This window comes from Ambystoma mexicanum, chromosome 2p, assembly GCF_040938575.1.
Source record: "Ambystoma mexicanum isolate Mex_15411 chromosome 2p, UKY_AmexF1_1, whole genome shotgun sequence".
NCBI classification, from domain to species: domain Eukaryota; kingdom Metazoa; phylum Chordata; class Amphibia; order Caudata; family Ambystomatidae; genus Ambystoma; species Ambystoma mexicanum.
This window is the reverse complement of record NC_090923.1, coordinates 648,738,780-648,755,811: the sequence shown is the minus strand read 5'-3', so window position 1 is coordinate 648,755,811 and position 17,032 is coordinate 648,738,780. Positions and strand designations below refer to the sequence as shown.

General features: G+C 48.8%; 1 protein-coding gene across 2 annotated transcripts in view; it reads left to right on the top strand.

The window, feature by feature from the left end:
• Positions 1-17,032, top strand: part of USP4 (ubiquitin specific peptidase 4) — a 2,223,295-nt gene that overhangs the window by 387,381 nt on the left and 1,818,882 nt on the right. For both annotated transcript variants that reach the window (XM_069644193.1, XM_069644194.1), the window contains one exon: positions 6,290-6,435. In XM_069644193.1, coding sequence (XP_069500294.1) covers positions 6,290-6,435 — 146 coding nt within the window. The remainder of the gene's footprint in view (positions 1-6,289; positions 6,436-17,032) is intronic.

Below are 17,032 nucleotides of genomic sequence, written 5' to 3'. Positions count from 1 at the left end.
GACCAGCCCGTCGAGAGGCATCCCAACGAGGGGGACGACTGAAGCGATGGTGACGCCGACGGGACCCCAGACCAACCGTTGCAGCCAGTGCCGCAGGACAACTCGGCGGCCATTTTCATGGCAATTCAATCCTTATGCTGTGAAAAAAGGACTAGATTGCCGTTACCCCCGACGGAGGAGCTGGAGCCAGGCCCGACGGAGGAGCCTGGGGCAGGGCTGTCCGGAAGTCCACCACCCAAGAGGAGAACACCACATCCTCCTGCACCCTTCCAGCCCTCTAGGCCTGCTCAACCCTCCTCCCCGTCCGCGGGGATGGCACGGACACGGCCACGGCCACGACGGGCATGGACAACGAGGGCGGGGTGGACCTCAAAGCACACCCCACCCCCCCCACCCTCCCCCGGGCTTCCCCGCCCGATGAGATTTGATCCTTCCATGCGATGAACTCCAGGGCATCCAAGCTTTTCCAGCTCTGCCCCAAAGAAAAGAAAAAGGAGGGGGTTCCTCTATCAACGTCGAGAGACCAAAAGGAAGACGGTCCTCGCGGTACCTCTACTGGATGACATCTGGGACGAGGGGCTCTCCCTCCTCACGAACCCGTCCACGACACCGGCAAAAAGGAACCAATTCAAAAAGAAGTACCGGGTCCCTGACGCGGCCCCTCTATGCCTTAGAGCAAAGCCAACCCCGGATTCAGTCATCTCGGCGGCAGCCAGGAAGAAGGCGGTGGGGCATCGGCATCTACGTCGACTTTGCCGCCGGACGGCGAGGGAAAGAAGCTCGATGGGACGAGTCATCACGTCGGCGGCGACGAAGATTAAGGCGGCCAACGCCCTCGCTATCGTTGCCTGTTATGACAGGGAACTTTGGTATAAAATTGCTCCCTTGTTGGACTTCCTGCCGGACGACAAGAGGGCAGAAGCCCTGGAAATCATGCAAGAAGGCGAGGTGGCATCGGACCGCCCCATAAAGGTGGCTAAGGAACATCGCTGACACCGGTTTCCGCCAGTTGGGCAACGGTGTTTGCCTCAGACGGCGCAGATGGTTTAAGGCGACGGATTTCCGCCAGGACGTACAAGCCAAAGTGTTGGACATACCCTTCGACGGGAACAACCTGTTTGGGAAGACAGTCGATGAGTCCCTGCAAGCCATCAAAACGGACACGGAGACAGCCCGGGCCCTGGGAGTTCTCCAGCAATGACGGCCGTCCTTTCGGAAAACACCGGAGGCAAGCAAGGGGCCTCCAAAGGTTCCGGCAGCGGCTCCTCTACCTACCGTCAAGTGGCCCGTTCCTCATCGCAGGAGGCCTATAGAGGACGGGGCAAGTCTGGAGGTTCCCGCCATCGTCGCCAGGGAGCTCAAGGCGGCCTCGAAACAGGACTGAACCGACCGTGGCGTCGGGCCCCCACCGAAGCTCCCCGGTGGGAGGCCGGCTGGCGAAGTTCGTCAGCGTGTGGGAGTCCATATCCACTGACAGTTGGGTGCGTGATACCCTGGACCAGGGGCACGCCCTCGAGTTTCTAAAGAAGTGCCCTCGCGTGCCACCCGTGGCCAGGAAGAAGAACCACGTACCTCAGCTGCTGCTGCAGGTAAGGGTGATGCTCAAGAAAGGTGCCATCGAGCTCGTCCCAAAGACTTCGGGGCTCCCGGGTCTACTCAAGATACTTTCTCCTAAAGAAGAAGACAGGAGGCTAGCGTCCCATCCTGGACCTGCGGCGACTGAACAAGTATATCAAGGCTCAGAAGTTCCGGATGGTCACCCTCCAGCACGTGCTGGGACAGCTGGAGGAGGACGATTTCCTGTCGTTGGAGGATGCCTACTTCCACATCCCCATTCTAAAGGGACACCGGAAGTTCCTCAGGTTCGTGGTCCAAGGACGGCACTACCAGTTCAAGGCCCTCCCGTTCCGATTAAAGTCAGCACCCAAGGTATTCACCAAGTGCCTAGCACCGGTGGTGGCGTGGCTAAGCCTGCAAGGGACCCACGTCTATCCCTACCTGGACGACTGGCTCATCCGAGCAAAGACAAGGGAGCTTGCCGTAGAACACACAGCGAAGACAGTCCAGCTACTCACGGATCTGGGGTTCAACCATCAACTTCCCCAAATCCCACCTGGTCCCTTCGCAGGTCGCCCTGTTTTTGGGAGCCAAGCTCGACAGTGGCACGGCTGGCCTCGCCGTCCGACGAAAGGATGAAAGCCATCTCGGGCAAGGTGCAACGCCCTCAAGCCACGGACGTAGCCAGGGTAAGATCCATCAAATCCCTTCTCGGGATGATGTCCTCCTGCATCTATCTGGTACGCCTGTGCAGACTTCGAATGCGTCCACTGCAAGAGTTCCTCGACACACTCTGGATCCAGGCGACGGGCAGCTTCGAGGACAGGATACTGCTCAACAAGACCTTCCGATGAGCAATCCGGTGCTGGGCACCCGCACTCATCTGATGGCGGGCGCAGACTTTCAGACCCCAGCTCACCAGGTAACGGTGACGACGGATACCTCCCTGGAAGGGTGGGGAGCGCATACTGGAAATCTCCACACGAGAGGCCTTGGGCTCCCGGAGGAAAAACAGCTTCATATCAACATTCTGGAGCTCCGTGCAGTGTTTTGGGCCCTCAGGTCCTTTCTTCTTGCCCTCAAGGGCAAGGTGGTGAGGATCTTCACCGACAACACCACCACGATGTTCTACATCAGGAAGCAGGGTGGAACCAGATCCCCAGCCCTGCCAAGGAATCCCAGGATCTGTGGCACTGGGCCGTCGACCAGGGGATGTTTCTGGTACCTTCATCTGGCAGGGATAAAGAACACCATCGCCGACTCACTCAGCAGGGAGCTGCGCTCGTGCCACGAGTGGGAGCTATGCCAGGATCAAGTTGATCAACTCTTCAGGCTGTGGGGCAGACCCCAGGTCGATCTCTTCGCGACGAACTCCAAGTGCCAGTGGTTTGCCAGCAGGTTCCCCCAACCGAGGAGCATGGGCGATGCTGTCTCGTTCCCCTGGGACAACCTGTTCCTCTATGCTTTCCCGCCATTGCCACTGCTACTCTGGCTCGTCAACCAGCTCAAGAGGTCCCGGTGCAAGATGATCCTCGTCGCACCGGCGTGGCCGAGACAGATCTGGTTCCCGGACCTTCTGGACTTATCGGCGTCCCCACCAGTCAAACTGCCCGTGGACACGGATCTTCTCTCCAGAGAAGGAGGCGCCATTCTTCATCACGACCCGAAGTCGCTGAACTTGCAGGCCTGGCTCCTGCAGCACTAGAGTTTGGAGGATACGATCTACCGGCCGACTGCAGAGAGGTTCTTGCAAAGGCCAGGGCGTCCTCAACTCAAGTGTTACGGACACAAATGGAAGAGGTTCTCTGTCTGGTGCCAGGCACATAAGATTAACCCTCTACGGATTACAGCCCCTCAAGTACTGCCGTACCTACTGTTGTTGGCCAAGGCCAGACTAGCTCACGCCTCCATCAAGATACATCTGGCTGCCATCTCCAGATATACCAGGACAACAGGACGGGTGTCCTTGTGGTCTCATCGCCTGGTGAAGGAATTTATGAAGGGACTATTCCGCTCGGTCCCGTCGGTGAAGGCCCCAGCCCTGGCGTGGGAGCTCAACGTGGTGCTGACTAGGCTCATGGGGACCCCTTTCGAGCCTATGTATACGGCACCGTTGAAGTTCGTATCGTGGAAAACAGCTTTTCTTGTGGCCATCCCCTCCACGGCGCGTGGGAGAGATTGAGGCTCTATCTTGCAAGCCTCCATATTTGACTTTTCACGACACGAGGGTGGTGCTCGGGACGTATCCCTCCTTCATGCCCAAGGTGTTGTCGGACTTCCACCTCAACGAGCCCTTGGTGTTACCAGTTTTCTTCCTGTCGCCTTTGTCGCTGGCCGAGAGGACTTTGCACTCGCTGGATGTAGCTAGAGCGCTGAAGTTCTACGTGGACCGCACAGAGTTTTTCGGAAGACGTCACAGCTTTTTGTGAACTTTGGACCTGTGAATCAAGGGAAGGCTCTCTCGAAGGCTTGCATTTCCAGATGGCTCTGCGTCTGTATCATGCACTGTCACCGGTTGGCAAACCGACCGCTACCCGGCGTCCGAGACACCATTCGACCAGAGCGATCGCTGCTACCACAGCGTTCTTGTCTGGTGTGCCCCTGCTGGACATCTGCAGGGCTGCTACATGGAGGTCGACGCACACCTTCACGAAATTCTACTGCGTCGATCGGGATTCCGGGGAGGAGTCCAGGGTCGCCAAGCAGTGCTGCACAACCTGTTCACCTGAAGGACCTGGTGAGGAGGTAAGAGTTGCTTAATGTTGAGTTCATGTATTGCTCAATGTTGAGCCTTTTGCCACCTCCCGTGGTTGTGCATGTGTGTACTGCTATGTAATCTTATATTCATGAGCATGTGAATCCATGCCAGACCCATGCTGGACAGTTAGAGGTAAGTAACTTGTTCCTTGTAAAACATTGTTTAGACACCACTTCTTACCAAGGGGGCCTTTTTGTAAAAGCCGTCCTTCTTTGGTACATAATTAAAAACTCTGGTACTCCCTCCTCCAAATTACTACTGCTGTGGGAGTCTATCTAAGATGAGGAATATATGGGAGGACACAATCCATTCGAAGAACAAGTTACTTACCAACTGTAATGTACTTTCGAATGGATGTTCTTCCCACGTGTTCCTCATCGACCCTCCCAACCTACCCCTCTGTACAGTTTTTACGCTTTTTGCACATGGATTTCCTTAAATCTGAAATCTGTCGACACCTAATACTACTGATGCGACCATTAACATCGAAAAAAACAGAACTGAACCCAGTGGGCACAGCTCGAGCCCTTTATACGATGGATGACGATGACGCTCGACAGGGGCCTTCGAGGGACCAAGCTACGCAGCCTCTAGCACAGCGCCCTCTGGCGAATTTTTTTTCCAAAGAAGCAGCAAGCTGGCGAATCTAAGATGCGGAATACGTGAGAGGAACATCCAGTCGAAAGAACGTTACAGTTGGTAAGTAACTTTTTCTTCTATTGCAATGTTTTTTTTACTCTGCATATTCGATGTTTTTGGGTTGCATTGGCAAATTCGGTTTATAGATTTTAATACTATGTATCCACTCTCCCTTAGATAAATCATTTTCTTTCCCTCTTGATGTTTCAACTGCACAATTAGCAAAAGTATGAAAAATCTGGGATGGTGGTTGACATGAGATTGGTAGCCATGTGGAACTTTTGGCACGCGTCCACGAACTCCCAAGCTTGGGCCCTCAAAATGACCATTCATCTTACTTAAAAAAAAAAAAAAAAAGTTTTTAAAACAATGCCAACATCGTAACTGGTTGTGAGCCAAGCAGTAAGAACATCAGTAACTTATCTACTGGTGTGCAGATTCCATCCCCAGCCAACCAATGTGAGCTATAGATAATAGCTGCCACTTGGCACTACTTTTTGCATTCACCTATGCCTTCTATTTTGGTACGGTTTTCCTTAAGTACTGTAAAAGTTGCTTTAAGCATAGCGTACTGTAGTCGGGGTTCAGTATATAAGGTGTGATTACACCCTGCAAGGCACACTGTGTCAACCTCTATGCTTCTGTTAGTGCACATCTTTCCATCTTTAGTGATCCGCTATATTTCCTTACAAACTGGTCATTCAGTTGGCCTCTGGTTTTTATTTGGCCTCCCCAGTGGACTTCACTTCAAAGACGCCTGTGCTATTCCGTGTGACCTCTCCAATTTTTTTCCCCCGGCATGATTTTGCAGCCACTGGAGCAGCTATGCCTCGTTGTTCATTACGCCTTTGTGCTGCTTCACCCTTTATGCAGGACCCCATGTGCATGGATGTTCACCCAGGCTATCCTCGGTTAATCAATTTTGTGTCCTGTGACAAAAGGGCGCCTGACAATGATTTAGCTAGCGAAAAGCAGTCGGGACTTAAAACAAAATTATTTTAGAGTTCGTGTCTGCCTTCTGGGAGTCAGAGGATTGTGTTGGGGTAGATGTTTACACATAAATAATTATTGCCTGCATGTTGGACATGATGGGCCTGAGCGAAGCAATCCCCCTTCAGCAAAGGTTTATGGCCAGATAAGTTAAATTGCGGTGTTGTGCTTTTCTTTGTCTTCTGAGGATCGCTCTAGCATTGGGGCGATTTTTCATAGGGCATGAATTGGAAAAAGAAATCCATATTAGAAACAAGAAGGTTGTCTTCTCTAAAATATTGCAAATGTAATAGGTAGATGCATCACCTTGCAAACACTGACGTTTTGTTAATATTTTCTGAACAGAAACCATTGAAAAGGAGATGAGAAATCTTTTCAATATACCCAATGAAAAGGAAACCCGGTTATGGAACAGATACATGAGTAACACCTTTGAACAGCTAAGCAAACCAGATAGCACTGTGCAAGATGCTGGCCTTTATCCGGGGCAGGTAAGTCAAAAAAAGCAGCAAGTGATCCCTTTTTTATTTGTTTTTCTTTTAAATATTAGACCTGTGAAGCTACTTCAGAGTGCTATTAACGTATTTTTTTTGGCTGTAAAAGCAATCTTTGTCACTTTGTAAGGAAGACTTTTTTGTGCAGTTTATGTAGACTCCTGAAGTCCCCGGGGGATTAGTAGTTTGTTGGTAGGGTGAATATGTGTGCTAAATGATTGAATAAAGTCCTTGGAATAGTCTGCTGGGTTGGTCTACGGTAAGCCTCTTTGCAGTATGGACGATTTCTCCAAATATGTAGCCATACTCTTTCTTCCATTGGATGGTTTCAGCAAAGTAATGCGGGAATATGAGGATAGGTATCCATAGTTAGTTCGTTCTGTGTAATGCCAGCCTCCTCCACCTTCTAATGTTCCTCTGTTACGCACTTTTCCTTTGTTATGCCAACTATCAATTGTCCATATGGCAATGTTTGTTTATTTGGAGTTGCAGTTTAGATTACCTTCCAGTAGCCTGATCCTGCACTTGTTTATGTTATAACTTATGTTCTGTGTATGCCTAAGGTGAATCGGTCCCTGAGTGAGTGATGTGTGATTTTGAATCATTCTGTGCTCAGTCACTGTATTCTAACTTTGTCAGTGAAATCTTGCTTCCCTGGGTAATGGGTAACTCTACCTCTGCCTGTCTACTTCAGCGCCCTGTGACCTGCTCTCCAATTGTCTGATGTATTTGGTGACCAGTTGCGTATCAAGGCTTTCTGCTGCCCTAGGCCCAACAGTGTATTCAAACCTCATTACTTTCCTCAACACCCCGGGCCAGACACTGCACCTTTGCCAGGCTCTGCCCATACCCACCTTAAAGACATTTAAGCATAAATATAATAAATTTGAGTGGGGAAAACATTTGATTCCTTATCACTGTTTCTGTATAAACTCTTCTCACCAATGTACTAAAAGTTTTGAGTTTTTAAGTGTCATTTAATTGATTTGGTTCTCTAAACTGGGAGTTCCCCAAGATTTCTAAAGAAACATGTAATTAAATCGGTGAAATTTGCAGGTGCACAAATTTGTTAAAATATCACATCCGTGATGACGCCCATATCAGCAGTAATATTACACCAAGACTTTTTTATTGGACATTCACACAGCTTTCATATTTCATGCACCGTCTCATAAGCCAATTGCATCATACGTATGTCATGCATCAATGTTTTTCATGGAAGTTGCTTGCAACAAACCAGAATCACATTTTAGTCAAGTGGTAAAGCTGGGAATGGAGCCCAGTCAGCAATTTTGGAACTTGTTCTTCAACACATTAGTACTCTGTTCTTGCAGCAAGTTACACATTTCTGAATGTCTCACTTTCAAGAACTTAAGGAATTCTCTGCTTTGTAAGCCTGGCTTTTAAAGAATGCAGATCACATGAATCAACTGAAGAGTACACTATTTGGGACTAATGCTACATCCTGGTTATATGTATTTGTCAGTTTGTTTTATTATGTGTTTTGTATACTTTTTAATTGGCTCTTGAAACCCAAACGGCAATGCATATTTGTACCAGCCAAAGCTGAGCAGATATGCGGACAAAAGCTGAAATCTCAGACAACAAACCCTGCATTCATAATTTAAGTGTGTGCACCTGAGGAAATCATTCACTCACTGTGCTTTATTTGTGAGTATCAAATGGGGAGTCCTTTTCACGTTGTGCCTCCCCCAGCATATTGAAAAAGGATATGTTGAAGTTTGGAGTACATTATGCAGACACTTTGAAAGGGGCAAGTCTATCGCTGGGGAATGCAACTGACAGGGTGGTGGTAAGTTATGTAAGGCACCTGGGCAGAGCACCATGGCAATGCGACACACCATACTGCAATCATAGTTTTCTCTCTAGTATGAAACACTGATTTCTAGCAGCTAGCCATCATACACTATAGAAGCTGACCTCTCGTGAACAGAGGGGAAGGTAGAAGTGGATAGAGTTCCATGGCCTTTTCACTTTTTCAGTTGCCATTGATCTAGAGCTTCAGGGAGGGGGAGCAGCAGCCCTCATGCTTTTCAGTGGACATTTAGTATTTCAGCTACCTCCTGGCTGTAATGCTGTGATAATCAGCAGCTATTTATCCCCTCCCTACATTCCTTTATCACCCCAGTATGATCTTTGCACAACACATGTGCCCCACTTTGCTTTTCCCACCTGTAAGCAAAGATTCCCTCAAACACCATTTGAAATGGGCCGCCATGGGCACCGACACATCTGCCGACCCTGGGTAGAAAGCAACTGTTCCAATGAATTTAAACTGTGTTCCTTCCAAGTTAGTAATAAGGGCTGTGTCCTTTCACAGGGCTATCCATATCTAGAAAACCATGTTTTCATTCTTAAGTATAGCAAGTCGTCATGCAGGACATGCTGCTGGTCAGGGGTGTTGTAAAACTCGCGCAACACACAAGACTTGAAATCCCACCCAATCATTCACAAATGTGTACTGGTCTCCCTCGTCCCCTCTGATATTTGCTCACCCAGAGATAGTCCTCTACAATTGGGGCTGAAAGGAAGCCCAATCCAGGGCAGAAACTGCACACACCTCTCCTGGAGCAGAGAGCGCTAGCCTCCGGTGCTTTGTTCCTGGTTTATCCTGCAGCCTGCACTCAGTTGGAGAAGAGGACGTCTCACATTGTGACATCACCCCCTGACAAGGCAGAGGCTGCAGCAGCTTGCCCCCCCCCCCCCTCCGAAAAGTGACTATCATTTGTCACTTCAATTTAAACTGACTTGGATCCGTTTGAAAATAAAGGTGAACACACTTGGAGCAAACATGCTGCCCCATATGTAATATGCCGCCCCAGGCCACGGCATAGATGGCCTTATTGGAAATACACCGCTTTCTGTGACAGTGAAGTCACTTAATTGCAAGTTGCTGCCTCAAACATATTCCTGCTTTCGGAAACTTGAGTGGAAGGGGGAAACATCTCTCCGAAAAAAACATCCTCTTCATCCCAGTGTTAGGGAGAATTCTCTGTTTAGGCTGAATTTCCTAACCTAGTGAGTCCCCCAGCAGCTTTGCTGGATTTTTGGGGTTTATTTTTTTCTCCTGCCAAGAGTGAGACTTTTACCCTCACTCTTGGGCATGACTTGAGAGTGTTTCTGTGACTTGCTATGTGCTTATGGGCTATGGGGTATCTTTTCCCCATAGGCTATCATTGGTTTTTGAATGTGTGTTACACAGCACCCTAAGTGCAGTAACACAGGGGTGTCATAGAGACCCCCAAACATAGACTCCACACCCTGGGACTGACTACTGTCTCCCTGGGTCTGTAAAGTCACCATTGACTTTACTAGTCTTAACTTAGGAACTTAACCAGTACAAACCATCATACTGTGGAAGTACTGGTAGGGGCAATTAGATTGCCCCTGGGTCTGTTGTTGAGGGGGTACTGTCCCGTCCCCCCTCGCCGAGTTTCTGGCTGGTGGCAGTGGATACCACGGAAATATTCCACCAGAATATTTCCCATTGATTTTAATGCACCACTTTTTGGTGCAATGTTAAAGATACCGCCGGTTTATTTATTTAATATAAATTCAGCGGTTGGGATTTTTTGCCAGAACTCGCCGCCAAAATGGCGTCTAGGTTCACTTCAGTAACCCTGAACCCGAGTCGAGCCTTTGTTCCAATTTTGGCGGGCTTCTGCACAGAAGCCCTCCAAAGTGGTGCCATTCTGTCTGGGAACCACAGGGGGTGTGGGAGGGGGTTTAGGCACCCTGGACTGAGTTGCCTTGCCAACTCATGTCGCACTCTGGTGTGATTGGCCCAAGTGGTGAGCCGCCCCGCTCACCACTTAGCATGTTTGAGTGACAGCTAGGCTGTATGAATGGGGGTTTGCTGCATAAAAGTAGGGTTTTTGGGACTGGTTCTTCAGAAGTCGCCACAGGACCTAAGAAGCCGAAGAGGGAGAAGCCGAGCCGACCTGCCAAGACGACACCACCGGTGGAGCCCTGCAGAACCGTCTCACCACTTTTCCCAACGACAGAGATCTCCCGCCTGGAGTGTCTTCTTCCCTTGACTGGTGGGGACAACCAGTTTCTGCCTTCTTTTCGCCGCCCTGAAGCATCTCGTGGCCGCCTTGCCTGTGCCAAGCACCCTGGCAACCCGGGATACCACTTTTTACCTCAACCGCGAAAGAGGGGTAACATCCTTTTAACCGGAAAAACTCCACGGCTGGTTTCTTCCCTGGTAGTGCAACGACCTTCAGCTTTCCTCCACGACGAGATCTTCTCTTCCTCTGGACGCCGCCGCGACTTGCACCCACTACCAGGAACAACTGCCACCACTGGAGGATCCTTTCCATTTTAAAGGTACCGTGTTCCGCCCGGCTTCCCTTGCCACCGATTGTACGGGGTAGATTTAGCCCTCGGCTCTCGAACCTGGGTAAGCCTGGGACACCCTAACTAAACTTTTCTAAACTTGGTAAAACCTTTTCTACTCACCTGTAAAGATTTGTGACATTGTGTGATCTTGGGCATCTTTTCGCCTGGCTTTCCCTAGAGTGGGCCTGGCAACCGAACTTCATTGCTCCTCAATAGACTGCCTTTCTAAACTCACTGTGAATCTCTGAAAAGTGTTTTGCCTTGCTGTTTTCATTACTTTTGTCTTTTCCCTCCCTTTTTAACTAACTTGTTGGAGTGCCATCTAACGTTAAGCGCTCACCTCTGTTTGGAAATAAGTGGTGTTAACTTAGACTTGTCCAACAAATAACTAGGGATGTACATAGAAGTAAGTGACTGTGTTTTGACTTACTTACCTTTTCTGTGCTAGTGTAATTTATGAGTGTCTTTTAAATAAATAATTATATACTTTTACACCTAGCTCTGGTCAGTGTTTGCTTGTACTACTGTGCCTCTGTACCTATTATGTATGCTCTGTATACTGCCTAACTCTTCTTGAGGGAAGTCTTGACTGCTCAGCCACAGCTACCAGGTAAATCTGGGTGCTACAGACTGCTACCAAGTGGGTTTACTGCCAAACACCTGTAGTCTTAAATCTTTTGCAGTGGTCCCAGAGGGAACTGCACAGGTTTCTGCCTAACACCCAGCAACATGGCTCTTTTGATATGCCACATCCCTGTCATCGGGGGAACGTCAAGCGTCATAGGCACAATTTATAAGGGACACGTCATCCTGTCCCACTAACCCACATCTGGTGTCCTGTGGTCCTTGGGAGCCACTGTCGGGTCCCAACAACAACTGGCGACAGTGTTGGAAGTACTTATGCCCCCACTGCATGCTCCATGCATCTGGGATTCAACGCTGCGGAACGTGCTGCATGGAATTTGTCTCCACGAGAGAGTCAAACAAATGCTGGGAAATTTCCAGACCTGGCTGGAGCCGTCGCACTGCTCCAACACTCTGGAGGGAGGATACAGCGTGGGTGAGGCTTGTTGATCTGCTTAGATCACATGCTATGCATAGGCCGACATCTAGCCGTAGAGTATTCAATTTTTTTGTTTTCGAAACTCAAAAAGGGACGTCGTCTGGGCGTGCCAGTAATACCATCCCTAGTGTAACATCTCCTTTACCCATGGTCCTCGACGCATCTAAGGCCTTCAGATTGTTTTTTTCCACCATCATAGTCGGACGCAAGTTGCAGAGTTCCTTCTTCTGGCCAACGCCTTTACTTATAAAAAGTTCAAAATTAAACTTTCTTTCTAGCCTTTCGTCGGCCGTACACTGCAAGATCCCCGGCGATGGCTTTCGCCGACCAGATCGTTCGACAACTACTCATCCGTGTCGATGAACTTTGACTGCGGCCTACCTAGGCCTTGACGGGCCTCAGCCCTGCACAGTAGGGAGAATGGGGTGGAGGTCCTAATCAATCTAGAGAATGCCTATTTACCTCTTCTTCCTCTTACACCGCTAAGCTGCCATTTTTCCATACCATCATACTATAGAAAAAAGCTGTTTAAATGCTGCCCTTCCTGTAATAAGAAGTTTCCCTAGAAGGACTCGCACAGGGTGTGTAATTTCTGCCTTCCTACGGACCATTCTGAAAGACCGCGCAAGTCCTGCAAACTGTTTTGCCCCAACACATTAAAGGACTGGAAAACAAAATGCTGGGCCCACCATGCCATGCAGGCAGAGTCCGCCATGGACGTTGAGGGAACCTCCAGCAACGGCAGCATCAATGTCATAAGTGACGCAGAGGGCAATCTGGGCTGACTGTTAACTGCGTGCGAGCACCCACCTCCAACAGGTAGGCCGGCTCAAGCACCAACACTGCATGCCACACCCCCATGGCCGACAGTCAACCGTTTTGTTGACCGATGAGCCACACGTGTTCAAGGGAAAGTCCGAAAAGTTCCTGTCCTCTGGGCCATCGCATTCACCACATGACAGGCCCTCAAAACAGACGTTGAAGTCTGTTCCCGACACTGCATGCAAATCAGAAAGTCCTCTGGTACCGGCGACTGTGTCAAAAGACTGGGCAAAAGCCTTTTCTAATAATTCAAAAACGAGAAAACTCATTAAAAACATGTCCCCCAACACTCTCCTCAAGTCTAAGATGTCGAAAAGCTCAATCTTCGATGCCCCTGTCACCAATCTCCTGTTTCAAAGGATAAAGAGCACTCTGCCCCAGTGACCACCTCTCGGGGCAATACACCACAAACAACCCTCCACATCAGAGAATTCCCTACCCCTGTTCCCACAGTTTTACCAAGCTCCACACAATGGACCCCTGAACAATGTTATAGTTAAGAGGAGAATGTCTAGCTTTAAATTTTTTTGATCAACATCCTGATTAACTGTCCAACCTCAAAGGTCCCTCTCAAGGCGAAACAGCTAACAAGCAGCCCAATGCTAAAAGACCCCGCCTAGACACTAAACGGCGTAGTGCCTCTACCTCTCAAAACATGCTTGACGAGCTACCCATTTCAACATCTTAGGTTTGCAGGACCCAGCCTCAGTAGCAGACCAAGGGGACATAGATGATGCAGACCAATACTATGACAACAACGACGACGACGATGATGTATACATTATTCAATCTCCAGACCATCTTGACCAATCTGTGGCTGATTCCCCTGTGGATAACCAGCTGCAGTATAATCTTCTTTTAAAATCTGCAGAACATTTTAAAATCGATACCCAGGAGGCACAAGTCGACAAGGAATTTTGTAGAGGTCATCGACTGGGATAAGATCTGGGGCACAGTTCATTCCACTGCTCCAATTTATCCAAAGGTGCATTCAGCCTGTTTTACTTACCCCCAACCTGACGAGGTCAGTCAATCCTCGCATTGAAAAAATGTTTAGACCAGCCCTGTCAGGCCCATTGTACATCAGGAGACAACTAAAGCCTGACTCTCTCGTTGTGATGACCACTAGAAAGAGAGCGGGCACACTTTTAGCCTCTGGCAAAGCCTCTCCTGACAAGGAGAGCAAAACCATGTGTACACTGGGCAGGAAAGAGCTTCCTCGGCTGCTACCAAATATGTATAGCAACAGCACTACTGTCTTGACTTATAATTACCACAAGTGGGACGAGATCTCACAACTAATAAGACTCTACCCCAGAACCCCTAAAGACACAGCTCTTAAACAGTAGCTGAAGAAACAGGTGGCAAGCTGCATCATGAAAAATAATGTGGATCGAGCAGATAATGCAGGCCGGATAGTAGCTGAAGCTGGAAACTCAAGCCACCCTTTTAAATATGCCAATTGAGCCTGATGCATTATTTGGGCGTTCAAGGACACTCTGAAAAGTGCTAAAGAGGAGTAAGACACCCTCAAATCTCTGGGACAGCACACATACAAACCCTTTGTGCAGAGAGGTGTATTAAATGCACACCGTTTTAGAGGACAAAACTCCCAGATGTCCTCCAACAGTAACCAGGGCAGACACAGTTCATATTGGGGTTCCCCATAGGGGCAATCCTTCCAACAAAATGTTCAAAGGGGCCACAAAAGATCGAGCAGTAGAGGCATTTCCTCCTCCACCAGAGGCTCCACCCCACCAAACCAATGACCACCCGCTCAATGTCCCCTTGCATGCTTCTCCACTAGGTCCCATTTCTCATTTTACCCACGCATGGGAGGGGGATCACGTCAGACAAGTGGGTACTTTCCACCGTGGCGGAGGCTATTGCATAGAACTCTTACAAACGCCACACAGCCACCCGCAAAGACAAACGACGCTGGAGGAACAGCTCATTCTGCTGGAAGAGGTCAAAGCACTGCTACTAAAGGATGCCATAGAAATCGTCCCAGTAAACCAGGGTATTGATTCAATGTACTTCCTTGTGCCAAAGAAAGACTTTACAATGCGCCCCGTCTTAGACCTGCGCCCTGCAAACACGTGTCAAGCCACAGAACTTTCGCATTACGTTTTAAGAAGTAATCCCAGTGCTAAAACAAGGGGACTACATGGCAACATTTGACACAAAATATGCATACTTTCATATTTCAAAGTTCCCAGTGCACATAAAATTCCTGCGCTTCAAGGTATCAAATCAGCATTATCAATTCAAGGTGCTACCCTTTGCATAGCCTCCGCTCCAAGGGTCTCCACTAGGGTATTAGCAGTATTGGCGGTAGTGGCGGCACACTTGGGCAGACAATCAATTCCAGTGTACCCTTATCTGGATGACTGGCTGATAACATGGGATTCCCTTCAAATTTGCAAGCAAACTATTCAAAGGACAATCAACCTTCTGTTCCAATTGGGATTCTCAATCAACGAGAAAATGTCTTGTTCCAAGCAAAACCAAACCGCTCCTGGGAACTATCATGAAGACGGAAGAGGGGCTAGTCTTCTCTTCAAACAAGAGCCCCAAACCTACTGCTGCAAATACCTCAGTATCTGTAATTACCGCAGTAATCCACTAACCATTTCACCCCTCTGCACACACCTCTCAAACTCTAACCAAACACAACCACAAGCCTGTAGCACAACAATCCGCACAAACTTCACTTCAACTACAAAACAAACCACACGTAGACTCGCACAGCAGCACATGACTACTGACCGAAAAACACCCCAAGCCCAGCCAAAGGCGTTAACCGGATTGAGGCCGCCAACAGCACATCACTGCTCTCTTGCACTTTTCCAGCTTATTCCCACTAACTCACCCCCGCTCCCTCTTTTTTTCAAAGCCGCCAGAGTGCCAGGAGACCACTCTAGTGGTGGTAATGCACGGTACAAATATCCTTTAACATTAACATCTCGCTGGTCACCAAATAACCGTACGCAAAGCAATGTGCTTGCTCAGGATGATCACTTCATGCATTTACTTGGTTCCACACGCAAGGTTGCGCATGTGCCCAATGCAAGAGTGGTTAGCGAACAGTGGTCTCAGGCAAGCAGTCAGTGGGATGATCTAGTGGTTGGTTTGCTAACCGTAGTACTAGCACTATGCTGGTGGTCAAAGGAAAATCTGTTAAAAGGAAAACCCTTTCACAATCCTCCAGTGTAAGCAATAGTTACAAAAGACTAGTCACTCTCCGGATGTGGAGCCCATAACCTTCACCATACAGCGCATGACTTGTGGACACAAATCACACCCCAAAATCACATCAACCTTTTGGAGCTACTAGCTGTATTCCAGGCCCTAAAAGGCTTTCAGGTGCATCTAACTGGTCAAACAGTGCAGGTCCTCACAGACGGCACCACTGCCATATTTGACATAAACAAGCAAGAAGGCACATACTCTCAGTCTGTCCAGGTTAGCCCAAAAATGTGGACGTGGGCACTCAAGCGGAACATGTTCTAGTATCTCAACACGTACGAGGGGAACTAGATTGTCTAGCAGACTCTCTAAGCAGAGATCCCCTATCCAAAGAACATGAGTGGCAGTTCAACAGAGAAATGTTAGACCAAATCTTTTCCCTCTGCGGCTATCCTCCTTTAGACTTGTTTGCCACAAGCCTAAACGCACAATGCCCAGACTTCACATTCAGGTTTCCCAAACCCAGATCCAAGGGGAATGCCCTATGGATGAGCTAGTCGGGGAAATTTGCTTGCGTTTTTCCTTCTGAGCAGGATAGTGCACAAGATGCACCAGGAACAAGTAACTCTAATCCCGGTTGTCTCCAATGTAAGCGAGACAACCTTGGTTTCCGCATCTGCTCAAACTGGCGATGTCTGACCCAATCAAGCTCCCATGCCCCTTCAACATGCTCACTGAACACGGAGGGACACATTTACACCCACAGCCTCAATTTGTTAACTTGGCAGCTTGGCTCCTGAGGCCATAGTTCGGTGATTTAAAACTACCTCAAAGGTGTATGGACATCCTTAAGGAGGCATGTAGACCTAACACCAGACACTGTTACTTCAACAAATGGAAAAGATTTGTAATATGGTGCTAGTCAAAAGTAAACCCTATTGAATGTACTCAATCACACATTCTTCACTACATGTTTCACTTACTAGACTCTGGCCTAGTATTCAACTGCATCAAGGTTCACATGGGGGGCACTAGAGTGCCCGCCAAGAAGGCTGCAGGTCTGTGAAGCACCTCTGCACCCAAATATCTGTCCAGAGATCTGATGACTTTCTCAAAATAAACTCCCTAAGAAAGTGGCTGCGCTGCACGGGGAACACT